Below are 12768 nucleotides of genomic sequence, written 5' to 3' on the forward strand. Positions count from 1 at the left end.
TGAGCTCACCCTCCTGTTCTGGTTGTTGGCATCTGACTGGGGTCCAGGCGGCAGCCGTGCATCGCGCCGCCGGGATCACGCACACTGCAGGTGTGGGGTTTAGTACAGTGCTGACTTCCAATCCCTCCCCTGCTTTGATGGATCACTTGATCATAAAGATATAGAGGTGCTAATCTCCTAGCCAGACTCCTAGATGCCTCTGATGCAAGCACAGAGAACCAAAGCACAAATAGGCTTTTAAACCTTGAGAGTGCAAAATACACTTGGTACGTGGGGGAAGGAAAAAAAGACACCTTACAGGCTGGTGGCAACACCCAGGCCAGGAAAACCCAACGACCTGCAAACAAAGCAAGACACATTCCTCTGCTCACGGCTGAGAGTTCTTTTGGATCACGCAGGCTACTCCCTGGGACTTCCAGAAACCTGATTTTGACTGTTTCAAATGGTCTCAGAGCAAAGAAGTTTCTTAAAGCTTTTCTATGTATATTTTTTTTTACTTATATAAAGCATATTGTTTTATCTCGCTGTGTTTTAAGACCTCTACCAAGCAGAAAGTGGTAGCAATAAGTAGTATACACTCTCTTACATCCTTTTCTTATTGCTTTCAACGTGCCAAATTATCACTGTTTTGCTACTAACCTCTGCAGGGGCTGCCCAAGCAATCTCCAAGTGATATAAATGGTGCTAACTTGAGAAGAGTAAACCCAGGAAGGTGATCAACTGGATAAAAAGCCTGACCTCAATATTCAGCAGGGCCTCCCGGGAAACTGAGCCTCCAGCGCTTCCCAGCACACTGGACAACTGTGGCTCCAGAGAGTGGCTCAGCAGACTGACTACTGAGAAAAAAACATCTCTCTTACTAAAAATTAGGTCTCTTCATATTTCATCGTGGCTCTTGTCACTTTTTCTTGTGCTTATCTCAAAAGTTTTGCTTTGTACTGTCTCTTATACCTTCATGTGTCTCTTTATCAACACTCTTTTAAGACAGTAAAAAGAATAAAATGATTTGACTGCTCATAGATTAGCAAATTTCTTGCTCTGAATAGCATGCTCTTTCATCAGTCATTGTCACCCTCCGCAAGATTAATAAGAAAAAGAAATTTATAAGGCAGAATCTGTTGAAAGCAGAGATGAGCTTGTAACAAAGGATACTAATTGTAACTTTTTTTTTAAGATCTGAATTGATCCCAACAGCTGTAGATACTTCAAAATCTTTTCCTATAGTGTCTGCACCTTCATCACACAAAGAAGAAAAGTATATTGAGAAACAAAGTCAGCCAGATTCAGTGTTTGCACGGGGTAAGTTGGGGGATGATTTCCTGGCTCCTTCGGGCTGTGATAGGAGCTGGAGTTCCACCCCACATCAGTCAGAGCAAAAAGAACCTTTTTCCTTCAACAGGGGAAGGGGAGGAGACGACAAAAGGAGATGAAGGAAAAGACAGCTCAGTAAATGTTGTATTATATATATACACCTATATACGTATATATATATATATATATATATAAGTGGGTCTGATTAAGTGTGGAAGGACATTAGTATCACCTGCTTCAGAGGAGTGGGGAAGGGACCAGTGTTCAGCACCAGCAGCAAAATATTAACACCACTGCATAATTACAGAGTACTCAGCATACATTCAGCCCTGCTGTGTTTTTCTACCAAATTCCACCTTAATCACATGAGGGTCTGTGGACACCAAAGAAGCTGTGGTTTAAGTATCTGGAGCTGCTGCAGTAAGGAACAACAGGAATGTATAGATACATGTATACATAGATACATATACACCCATACTGTTAGCTAATTGGCAGAAGCACCATTTGAGAAAATTGAATTAAAAGCAGTGAACGTTTTCCCGTTTTCCAAAACTGGCAGCCTCCTCTTTGAAGTTCCCATCTCTTCAACGCTTCTTAGCCTGCTGCTCTATCATCTGGCTCCTCACTTAAATTTTCCTGGGGGATCAGGACTTCTCCTTCCTCTCGTGTACATGTGGCTGAAGAGAAAGAGCATTCACTCTGTCCTGCTGCTCTTTTCCCACCACCTCCTCACTTCTGAGGAATACAACAGCTCTACATCAAATAATGCATCTACTGTCAAACATAAGACTGATGGTTCCCCAACAGACTAGCGTTCATCTATGTTTTTCAAAAAAAAAAAAATGAAAAGAAGGGCAGAATGCAGGCCACATAGAATTTAAGAATGAGTAGTGTGACACTCCAGAGCATTTATTTCATTTTCAGTTAATGAGAACAGTGACAAAATAGAAGCAGAAGAACAAGAGAATGCAGATGTTTTAAGATGTTGCTTTGTTTACTACTAGAGGTAAAAACAGGGTGGGAGGATGTGAGGTGACACCAGTTGTTATCAGTATTCTGTCACTGAAAAATAAAGTGCAGGACGCATTTACAGAGTGCTGCTTCATTAACCACCATTAGTCATTCACTTCACAACTGAATGGGTGAACAGCTGATGACTTTGGGCTCTTCTGAAGGTTTTTTTTTTATTGTTGTTTTTGTTGGTTGTGGTTTTGTTTTTGTGGGTTTGTTTTTGGTTTTTTCAGTGACATCTCTACTCTAAAAGTGCAAAGCTCTCCCTGTGCACAGCAGGCAGGGTTGTGTTCATCACAAAAGTTAGTAGCGAAGAAATGCCTATGACAAGAGAACTTGGGATGTTAACCAGATCAGAAATAAGTCCAGACCTCATTCAAAATTTGGTCTGGGCGCTTAGCACCAATTGTTCAGAGATTCCCATGGTACCTACAGACATCCCAACCTCTGTCCACTCCTTTGCACCTTTCAATAACAGCTCTCGTGAGATTTAAATCCTTCCTGAAATGTTTTAGCAATAATTTTTAAAATGCCAGACTATCTATCCACCCTTATTCTCTCTCAACACTCAAAGCTTCTTGGGACCCAAGGGAACTTGAGAGCACGTGCGAGAAGCAGCCTAGGTTTGCTCATCTCCCCAAGCCAGTGCACTATTTCAGTGGTGATAGCTTCAGAAAAAGCAATTCTGGGCAGTATCCAGCTCTACCACCATAGACTTAGCACTAGCTGGCAGCAGCAGTTCTTGGCAGGACCTGCAGGTATTGGGGAATCATAAGAGGCGGTACCTACAAACTAGCAGAGCCCTTGGGCAGACAGAGTGTGGCTGCAGGAAAATGCTCCACTTTAGCTTACTCTAGTGAGTATCAGAGATGTCCAACTTTGAGTCTTCCCAACTCCAGGGTGTGCTGTCTACATACTGCAACATGGAGGAGGGTTGGGAAGACAGACTTATATGTTTCTTAGCAGGTCAATGTTTTGAGACAGGCACTGTATGTGCTTCTGGATGCAGTACCACTGGCCATAGAGCTGCTGAAGTCTTTTGCCACGCAGACAGCAAGCAATGACATGCACCACATGGCACAGTAGGTGTCTGCTCTGTGGACAGCATTTGCAGGCATTGCCAGAGCTGAAAAAGCAGCAGAGAAGGCTCAAACGAAAGCAAAGGGGTCACTTAATTGGGAGGGGTAAAGCACTGCAACACTTTCACCTCATTTTGAAAGGATTCAATTTTAATGCCCTCAATCATGGCATAAAATGTTGGACAGCAACACACAGAAGTCTTTGGGGAGTTCTCCATTTTTGAAGCCAGACGCAAAGCTGGGAGAATGCCTTTATGATAAAGAGACAGATGCCTGAATTCAGAATGTTGAACCAGAATTTTAAAAATAATAATAACAGTCTGAAGGAGTGAGCAGAACTTGGAAGCAATTCCAGGACACATACATACAGCCTTCCTCTCCCAGGCTGAAAAAGATGATTCCTGGCCAGGGTTAAAAACCAAACAAAAAGTAGCTGCATCATGCCTGTCAGCTGTTGCAGGGAATCATGGAGAATTGATGACCATCCATCTTCACAGAGCTGCGATCACAATTATCACCATGACAGACATCCATGGTATCATCAGGTGGATCTAGCAGGAGGATGGCTAATTGTTATGTAAATTTGTAGAATCCTCAATAATCAGCAATGGAAAGAGAAAGCTACTTGTCTTTCTATGGGAGTTTAGGGTCAGGCTCTAGTAGTCCAGCATGAGAATAGCTGGGAGCATGGACCTAAGGAACGCATTTCTAAGGAGGAGCAGGCTTAGTTATGAAAAGAACAACCCTGATGCAGGACCACTTGTGTCTCCTTTCATCTCCTCTGCCATGGTGGTGTCTGATCTACTCCTCTAGTAAGTAACTAATATTTCATCTTATGTGGAAATGGGGAGAAGATGATGGAGAGGCTGAGGAGAGGGTAGCTTTCCAATGAGCCATCACAAGTATTGCCTAGGAATTAGTTTGTGAGAGTTGGAAAAACAGTGTAGATACTATAAAATATATGCAAAGATGGTCAGATGAATGGTCTGAGATCTACTCTCTTTTCTGGTGCCAGAGGCAGATGGCAGGTTGGAGACGAACTTCTATGCAGTGTTTTCATTGTCAAACTGTCTGTAGTGGAAGAGACTCCTGGAGTCCAATTTCCCAGAGTATTTGACAGCTTCGGCAAAAAGCTTTGTCACCTGTCAATACAAAGCAGAGGAAGACTGAGCATTGCAAAGCCTTCTGCCAAAGGCTGAGTAACAGAGCAGGCTCCACATTTCTACACTGTCACCCTGAAACTGCCCTGTGAGGGTCCAGTCCTTGAGTCTACCCAAATCAATACCAATTTCTAGGTGACTGTGTTGGGTCCAGCGCTCTGGAGCCTGCCTGTCCAGCTGGAGAGACGTAGAGGTGCCAGGCTGCTTTGGCAAGACAGCTCTGTCCCACCGAGAGCTGTTGTTTCCTCCTATGGACCAAGCCCTTAAGAGAACACAGAATCGCTTTCCTCTCTCAAACTCAAGAGATTAAACTCTGTAATCAAAAGGGTTAAACGAAATGCATCAAGCAGGTGTGGTAATAAATTTTGGACGGGGACTCCTGTTCTGGTTCTCAGTGTGTGTTTCACTAGTAGCCAAAGGGTGAGTCTTCAGTTTCCCATTCCTGCTAATCATGTTTGGCATTATCCCGCTGGTGAACTTACAGCTTGGCATTCTCTCTGCTCTCCCCTCACTCTAATTACAACAGAAGATTTTGCACAGCTGGACACCAGTTCAAGTCACTGGGTTCCATGTCAGCACCCACTGAAATCAAGAGGAATTTGGCTGCTGTGCTTAATGAGAGCCAGATGAGGCTCTTCTGTGACAGTTGAAGCCACTTGCAAAGGAAGTCAAGGTACTGCTGGCAGCTGGAGTCCCACTTCACATGACCACATATCTCTTCCCCTATCAGTACGTGAAAGGAGTTTGTCAGGAGCTACAAACACATAATGACTGCCAACTGGGGACTACAACAGGACAGGCAGCAATTCCATGTTGATGGCACTTTGGAACTGGATGTTGCCCCAAGGATCATTCAAGAAAGCCCAGCTACATCCTGGTTTAAGGACCATACTAGAAAAACACCCCATTTAAAAAACTGTTCCCATGCATAATTTATACCTGTTACAGGCAAGCCCGTGCAAGAAGTTTGTTCTTAAGTGAAACTGATATAGCAGCAACTTCAGCTGCAGTACAGGACTCAGTATTTTCTTTTTTGTTTGTTTTACTTCAAGCAATGTATTTTGTATAGTAGCAAAAAGAAAATACATTCAAGCAATCGTGTTGCCATGACTCTCAGGCACATTATTATTTGTCAGAGATAATGAGGGTCCAAACACACTGGAATCTAAGGTCACAAGTGCTTGAAAGCTCTGAAGGCTCTTATTACTAAGAGGAGAAAGAACAAGATGGGAAGTACCTGGAAATTAGTGAGCAGAGCAATCCCGCTGTCAATAGCCATCCTCCGGATCACATAATTATCATGGACAAACTTGGTGTTGCTGTTAGGCAGGTTAATCACCAGATCTATTATCCCATCTCTTAACAACCTGAAGAGACAATGCACAACACAGTATCACAGTGTGTCTTGCTTAATGAAAATCTATGCTGAATAGCACAGGCATGCAGGTAAACAATAATGAAAAATTTTCATTTGAGTTTAGTCTTACATCCCAAGAAAGGAGGGTTGAGGGGTTAAGGCACTAAGAATTTGGGCTTTATTTCTATTCTATTCAGTGATACAAAGCAATATTCAGCCTTCATACAGCTCAGCACAACTCTGTTAAAGGCATGACTGACTGCCATTAAAAGCTAAATATTCAGGTCCCACATACCCTTGTGTTAAAATGCAACATGGAGCAATACATCCAAGCCATATTAAATAGGCCTGTTCAATGAGATGTTCATTAATTAAGCTGAAACCTCCCTGCTGCGGCAATTCCAGACAGAATCAGATGAAACAAACATTTTGAATTGAATCCGAAGTCCCATTAAATCACTATCATTGATCTCAACAGGGCCAGCAATTTGCCCTTTGTATTTGCTGTCCTGGATGTTAATACATATTTGACAAGCTATTACTCTTACCGCCTGACTGGAGGGAGGCTCGGACTCTGTCTTTCCTGTGATGGCCATGCCACAGGATTTGCTGGGATACCGTTAGCATTGAGCCAGTCTGAGGTTGCTTCTGTGGCATAAAGCTGTTAAAGGGGGGGAAAAAAAAAAAAAAAAAAAAAAAGGGTTACTTACTCTGTGCTTCATAATACCAAGACTTTTCATTTAACTCATGTGGGTCTGACCCAACAGATAGCCTGGTTGTCAGAGCTGATTTTGGAGGGCAATTTTCATCACGAGGGTGTCTCTCCATACAGATAGACACACAAAGAACAGCATGACCTTCCCAACTTTCTATTACCTGTGATTTGCTGGTGGATGATAGTCAATGAATAGTAGTAACACATCCAGAAGCAGTTAAGTGGCTTAGGAAAACCCAAGTTCCTCTGACTTTCAATAGCGCTTAAGTTCAATCACTAAAAATTTTTTTGCCTTTTTTTTTTTCTCTTGCCTAGCACTAAGTTTTGAAAGGCAGAACTGTAAATCCAGTAGTTATACTAAAGCCACTGAGGAAAACAGTACTTAAATACTTAATACTAAAAAGCTCTTGCCAGTCTTCTGTGGCCATGCTATTAGTTACCTTTCAGTAGGGATATGGATGCAAATTGATGCAGAAGAGTTACAAGAGGGATGTAAACAGCACAAATTTTATATGCCACAGCTTGTGAATATCACTGAAGATAAAGGACTGTAATGGCCTTCTCCATATCAAAGGCTTCCCCTTCTTCCCCTCCTGTTGTACATGGCATCCTGCTGGCACTTTTGTTTCTTGGAGAACTACTGATAGCAGAGCCAGGGTTGTTCTTGCCCTCATGACTCAGTCCTATTTGTTGAATTAAACAATCATGAAAACGTTTAGTTGGGTGATACCTGCTGACTTTACGGATCACTCAGCTAAAAATACCTCTTGTACTTCGAAAACTTCATTTCTTTCTCTGCCTCCAAATAAACTCCAAAGTTCTTCATTCCTGTAGCAGGCTGAGTACCTTTCAGAATTTGAACATTCTCTAGCTTTAAATAACTGAAAGCACCTACCTTGAAACCTTCCTCATGCAGTAGTTCTGCTACGCTGAGGAATCTGGGGTGGAAGGACTTCTGGAAAAGGAAATTTATTAGAGAGAGCATCAATGCTAGGACTTGGAAGGAGTGTTTTGTTAGGGAACAAGAAGCTCCTCTAGACGGTGCTAAGAGGCAAATGCAGCTTTCTGTGCTGAGACCTGAATGTTCAGGTACTTAAGGCACCTTTAAAAGACTCTCTCATAAAACGCACATAGATCCACCATAATTTAGAAGAAATAACGATAAGATGACCTGTAGACACCCTGTAGACATCTGAATTTGAACAAGCCATTTCAGAGCAACAGGTGAGTGAAAATTTGATCCCAGCATAACTTTCTTCTGGATGCTACAGCAATGCAAAGATTAGATGCTACACATGCCCTTCTCACTGCCAAGGCAGGCCAAACTTTGCTTTTAACCTTAGCTTGGTCTGGCCATTTGGAAGAAGGATTATTGCAAGTTCCCTTGTCCCTGCTGGAGCTACTGATGGCTTAACCTTTATGGGTGACAGAAGGATATTCTGAAGGGTGAATGACTTCCTATGAAGGAGTCAACAGTTTTGTTTGTGGGTTGGTTGTTTGGTTGGGGTTTTTTTGAGCATTCTAGAAAGAGCCTCATTCTGAAAGCCATCTCATTCTGTACACTAACTGGAAAATATAAATACACAATGTGACAGGGTTGGCAGCTTCCCAGTCAGAGAGAACGGTTCTGCCTTCTGGTCAGAGGGGCTGAATTTCACAACATTATTATAAACTTCTGTCAAATATGTACTGAACACTTGTGACACATAAAACAGCCTCTCCATGAAAAGAAATTACAGCTGTCAGCTTGCGTCGGAGCAGCCTCAGATTTACAACCTGGCTGAAAGAACCCGTGTAAGAAACCATTAGTTACTAAAGGTGAAAAGTACAAGCAGATTTATTTAGTGTAAGATATTTATTGTAGGAGAATTTTATCCTTTTTCCTTTATCAGAAAAGTTCTATTTCTTATGACCTCTCTCTCATTTGCTAGCATGCATTGCTATTTGTAAAGGGCCACATCCTCAGTTAATTCAATGGAGCTATACCAGTTCTCACAAAGATCCAGCTCAAAACAAAGCCAGCTCATCTCCTGTGATAATCTTGAATTCTGTATCCAAATCCAGCGTGGAGCATGTAAAAATTCTGATGTGTAAGGAACCAAGGCAGAAGGTTACCTTGAAACAACAGACTCGGAGTGCTGGGATTTAAAAATAAAATACTCCATCAATGCTTTCCGCATCTCGTGGTCACCAGCACAGATGTAAGACAGATGCACTCCATCTCGGAGATATCACTGAATAGCCCAATCAGGAAAGAAAATAAAATGAGCTTTTCAACTCCTCTTGCATAAAATATAAATTATTTAATGGCAGACTCAGGGTTTCAGCATCATAGATTTCTCCAAATTATGAAAAGAAAAGAGGTCAGATTATCAGCTTGCACAAACCAGCAGAGATGCATTTGTCTAACAAGAAAGCCGTACTCCATTTACTCGAGGAGAGCATCGGGCCTTTAAAATCCTGCAGAACCTCAACCTGTGCAATGTCAGTGTGAAGCACTTGTAGGGAAATGATGTCTCTCTCTCTGCTGTTGCTAGCTACACCTGGTTGACTTTCACCTTCTTGAAGGCAGCCTTCTCTCACCTCAACATAAAGGTGCAGTAAACAGAATAACCTAAATATTTTGAGGCTAGATACTTTTGAAGGAAGTAGAATTCATGACGATTTGGCTTATTTCCCTCTCTGCAAGAGCTAAAAGTCCAGTCTGAAAATCAGAGCAAGCTGGTAGTCGTGAAGCAATGAAGCCTCTGAAAGCGGGGTGTGTTTTGAGCTCACCATCCACTGCAGATGAAACATAGCACCTCCTTCAGAGACAAGCAAGTGGGCCGGTGTACGTCCTCCTGACAAGAACCAGCCCCGAGTGCACCGGGACAGCTGCAGAAGCCATCCCGCAGTTTGAAAGCCAGGGGCCTCTGCCCGGGGAAGGACCTGCAACCCGTCACCCCCTCACAGCAGTGACATTTAAATATTGAGCGATCATGGAAAGGAGTGACCTGGTATCTCTCCTTCTGAGCCTGTCCTCCTCCTCTGAGAATACGCTGACAAGTTTGCCAGTTTGAGGCAGATGACCCCGTGTTTGTGATTAAGATGAGAACAACGCTGCTGGTGTTCACAGCCCACCTTGTGGCTCCTGTTTCTGCAGCGAGAGGCTCCCTATTCCTCCAGCCTGGAACGCTCAGAGAAAACCACTCACAGTCTACACGTCAGGCCTAAGTCAGCATTTCAACCTGCCCTTCTCACAAGACACTATTTCCTCTCTGTTTCAAAACAGACCATTTAAAAGTAGGTAGGTGACAAATTCCAGAGCAGTGAGGGAGCAATATGTGGTCCTCAGCATTAACTTCACACTTCTTGTTTTGGACTTCAATTATCTAAGAAATATGCTGAGATGAAGAGAGACCTTTAAGCGATTGATCTGTTGTTTTCAAGTTTCTTTTGCAAGAAAATAAACTGTAAACCATTCATTAAAAAGGACAGAATCTTGTTACTTCTAAAAGGTTTGCAGGGTTGAGCTTCTGGAGTTTGGTTTTTTGTTGTTGGTGGGTTTTGTTGGGGTTTTTTGTTTGTTTTGGTTTTTTAAGACCTTTGTACAAAGAACCTTTGGCTCGGTTTAACAGCTGCTGACACAGAACCCACATAAATGCTTTCTATAGCTAAAATTACTCTTTGCTGCCTGTTCCCTTTTAGGTGCTATCAGGAAAATAGAACTAAATTTTAAACACTGTGCTCTCTCCTTTTTTCTTCTTTCGGATTTTCTTTTCCACTTTTTAAAATGCTGTTTTAAAATCTAAAGTGATTAGATATACAGTAGCCATACAGTACCAACTGCCCAGAGTTTCATACTGAACTTTTAAACTTTAGGTAGCAAAGACTTTTCTGCTAATTTGAGGTAACTTAGAGCAAAAGCTTCAATCCATAGGTGTGTGTACATATGTGTATGTTTAAGGACTAAGCAGTAATCTGTGTCAGCAGAAGTAATGTTCCTTTCTGGGCACTTTTCACACACTTCCTTCACATCCTCTGCTGGCACAGAGAGCCCAACACATTTTTCACACCCCAGCTGCCTGACAGGAAAATCCATCTATTCTATTCTTCTAATTTGCTTTATGCAGACATGTAGGGCATAAGATTGTTATAAGCACAACATGGAAATAGCAGGAGGCAATGAGTTGTTTTTATGAGGCCTGAGAATGTTCCAGTTGCAGTGGAAATGTCTGAATGTTTTGAGGAACACGCACGCATCTCAAGGTTTACTAGTGTATCTGACTTGAGTACCTCCTGCAGTTGGTAACTATCCTATGATAAAGAACCAACACTTCTTGCTTTTCTGCCTAGCTACCTTTTCATCTTGAAACACACATCCTCTTTACCGATACAGAAGCATGAATGGTGCGGGGCTGTTCCTAAGGCAAACCCATGGGGAACTCCCTCACGCAAAGGCTGTTTGCAGAAGTCACTGCACTGGAGGACATTCCTGTAATAACACCGTTTAAACTTTCTGTCACATATAACAATTTTGAGGGATGCTGGCAGCAAGAGATGAAACCCTAAAGCCCAAGTTCTAGTGTGGTATGGAATCACTGGAACTGCAGAACATGTGTCTGAGAGACTGCCCCTAAGAGGAGAGGGGTCTGGCAAAATACAGAAACCAGAAACATTACTACACAAATGTAGCATTGGTTCTTCCTTTCTGAGATACTTACAATATTGGCCACACACCATCATCAAACAGGGAAAGGAATAATGGCAGCCATGCCTCTGGGCAGCCAGCAGAGAGCGTTTCCTGCACTGTTGGACGATGCTACAGCTCTGCCTGGAATGAAATGTGTGCATCTACGGGGAAAGCTCAGCAGGCCCAGCTTTGCAGTATGGAAACTGTCTCACTGTTTTTGGGGAGTGGAGAGGAACTGGTTTCAAAAGTGCAAGAGGCAACGTACAGATGAAAGGAGTTTATATGTCAGGACTGGACCTGGCTCCCATTCGGGTGGGAACAATGAGTGGGCTCTGAGTTCCAGCTGGGACGTTTCTCTGAACTGACCATCTATGGGCTTGGTTCCCACAGGAAGGTGGTTTCTAACTCTGATCCCAGGCCTCTGCTTGCAGCAATCACGCGAGTTTGCCCCCATACTTCTGCAGCTCCCAGTAGAAACTATCAGGAGTCAGAGAATCCAGTAAAGATCTCTCCATGGTGTTTATTCCTCATTGTCTTACTGCACTTCAAGTTGGATTGCAGAGAAACACATTTAGGCCATAAAAACACATGAATGAAAACAAGGCAACAGTTACTGAGTTTTCCTGTGTCAGTCCTTTCTTAGTGTTGATTTTTAGGACTCACCTGGATTCCAACCAAAATTCCTTTCTTCGGAAATGTAAACCCTGCAGCAAGCATAGCCTTCTGGAAGGCAGTGTACACATCCTCGCCAAAGCACGCGACCTAGGAAAAGGCACAAAGGAGTTGGCATGAGAGGAAAAAAAACCAAACAAGCACAACCCAATAGCTTTGCTTTGAAAAGAAAACAGGAATGAAATTTTTGAACAGGTTCTTTTGACTTCTGCATGCAGAATCAGACTGCTTTTGCATGGAGTCTGCAGGCAGGAGGCAGGGGGAGTAAATCAGAGAGTCATTGCAGAAAAATCTCATCATTTTAATGAAGCAATAACGAAGGAATAAGCAACGCTTTAATTTCAAACAGCACACTGAGGAGCAACAACAATTGATTCCACTGAGTTATGGGAATGCTGTACACAGCCTCTGCTCCAGTGTTTGTGAGTGCCCTGCAAATTGTTTAAAGTTATATAACGCTTAACGGTGAGTGTTCTGCACGCAGGCACGTTTCTCTGTGTGTACACTGCAAACTAGAGTAAGACAGTGCTTGTGCTGTCAGGTACTTCTGGCATTTCTTGTGAAGATAAACCAAGGTATATAAAGATGCTTTTCAATTAGAAGTCCACAGATGTATGAAATCCAACTAATATGAAATTCAACTAGGATGTTGAATAATATACTTGGGAAAACAACAAAGCAATCATGCCAATTCATAATAATTTATTTTATATAAACAAAAGCCTGATAAAGAAATTGATCAAAATCATTTAGCAGTCTCCATCATTCAGAACTGCCTGTGGAACTCAGTT

At 42.5% G+C, this 12768-nt stretch overlaps 1 protein-coding gene across 1 annotated transcript in view; it reads right to left on the minus strand.

Annotated features, from left to right (window-relative positions):
* Nucleotides 1-3678: 3678 nt before the first annotated feature.
* Nucleotides 3679-12768, minus strand: part of CPS1 (carbamoyl-phosphate synthase 1) — a 92259-nt gene continuing 83169 nt past the window's right edge. The window contains exons 34-38 of the mRNA XM_065637724.1: nt 11969-12067; nt 7529-7588; nt 6467-6579; nt 5799-5928; nt 3679-4543 (exon numbers count right to left, since the gene is read on the minus strand). Of these exons, the coding sequence (XP_065493796.1) occupies nt 4445-4543; nt 5799-5928; nt 6467-6579; nt 7529-7588; nt 11969-12067 (501 nt within the window). The 3' untranslated portion in view covers nt 3679-4444. The remainder of the gene's footprint in view (nt 4544-5798; nt 5929-6466; nt 6580-7528; nt 7589-11968; nt 12068-12768) is intronic.

This window comes from Caloenas nicobarica, chromosome 6, assembly GCF_036013445.1.
Source record: "Caloenas nicobarica isolate bCalNic1 chromosome 6, bCalNic1.hap1, whole genome shotgun sequence".
NCBI lineage: Eukaryota > Metazoa > Chordata > Aves > Columbiformes > Columbidae > Caloenas > Caloenas nicobarica.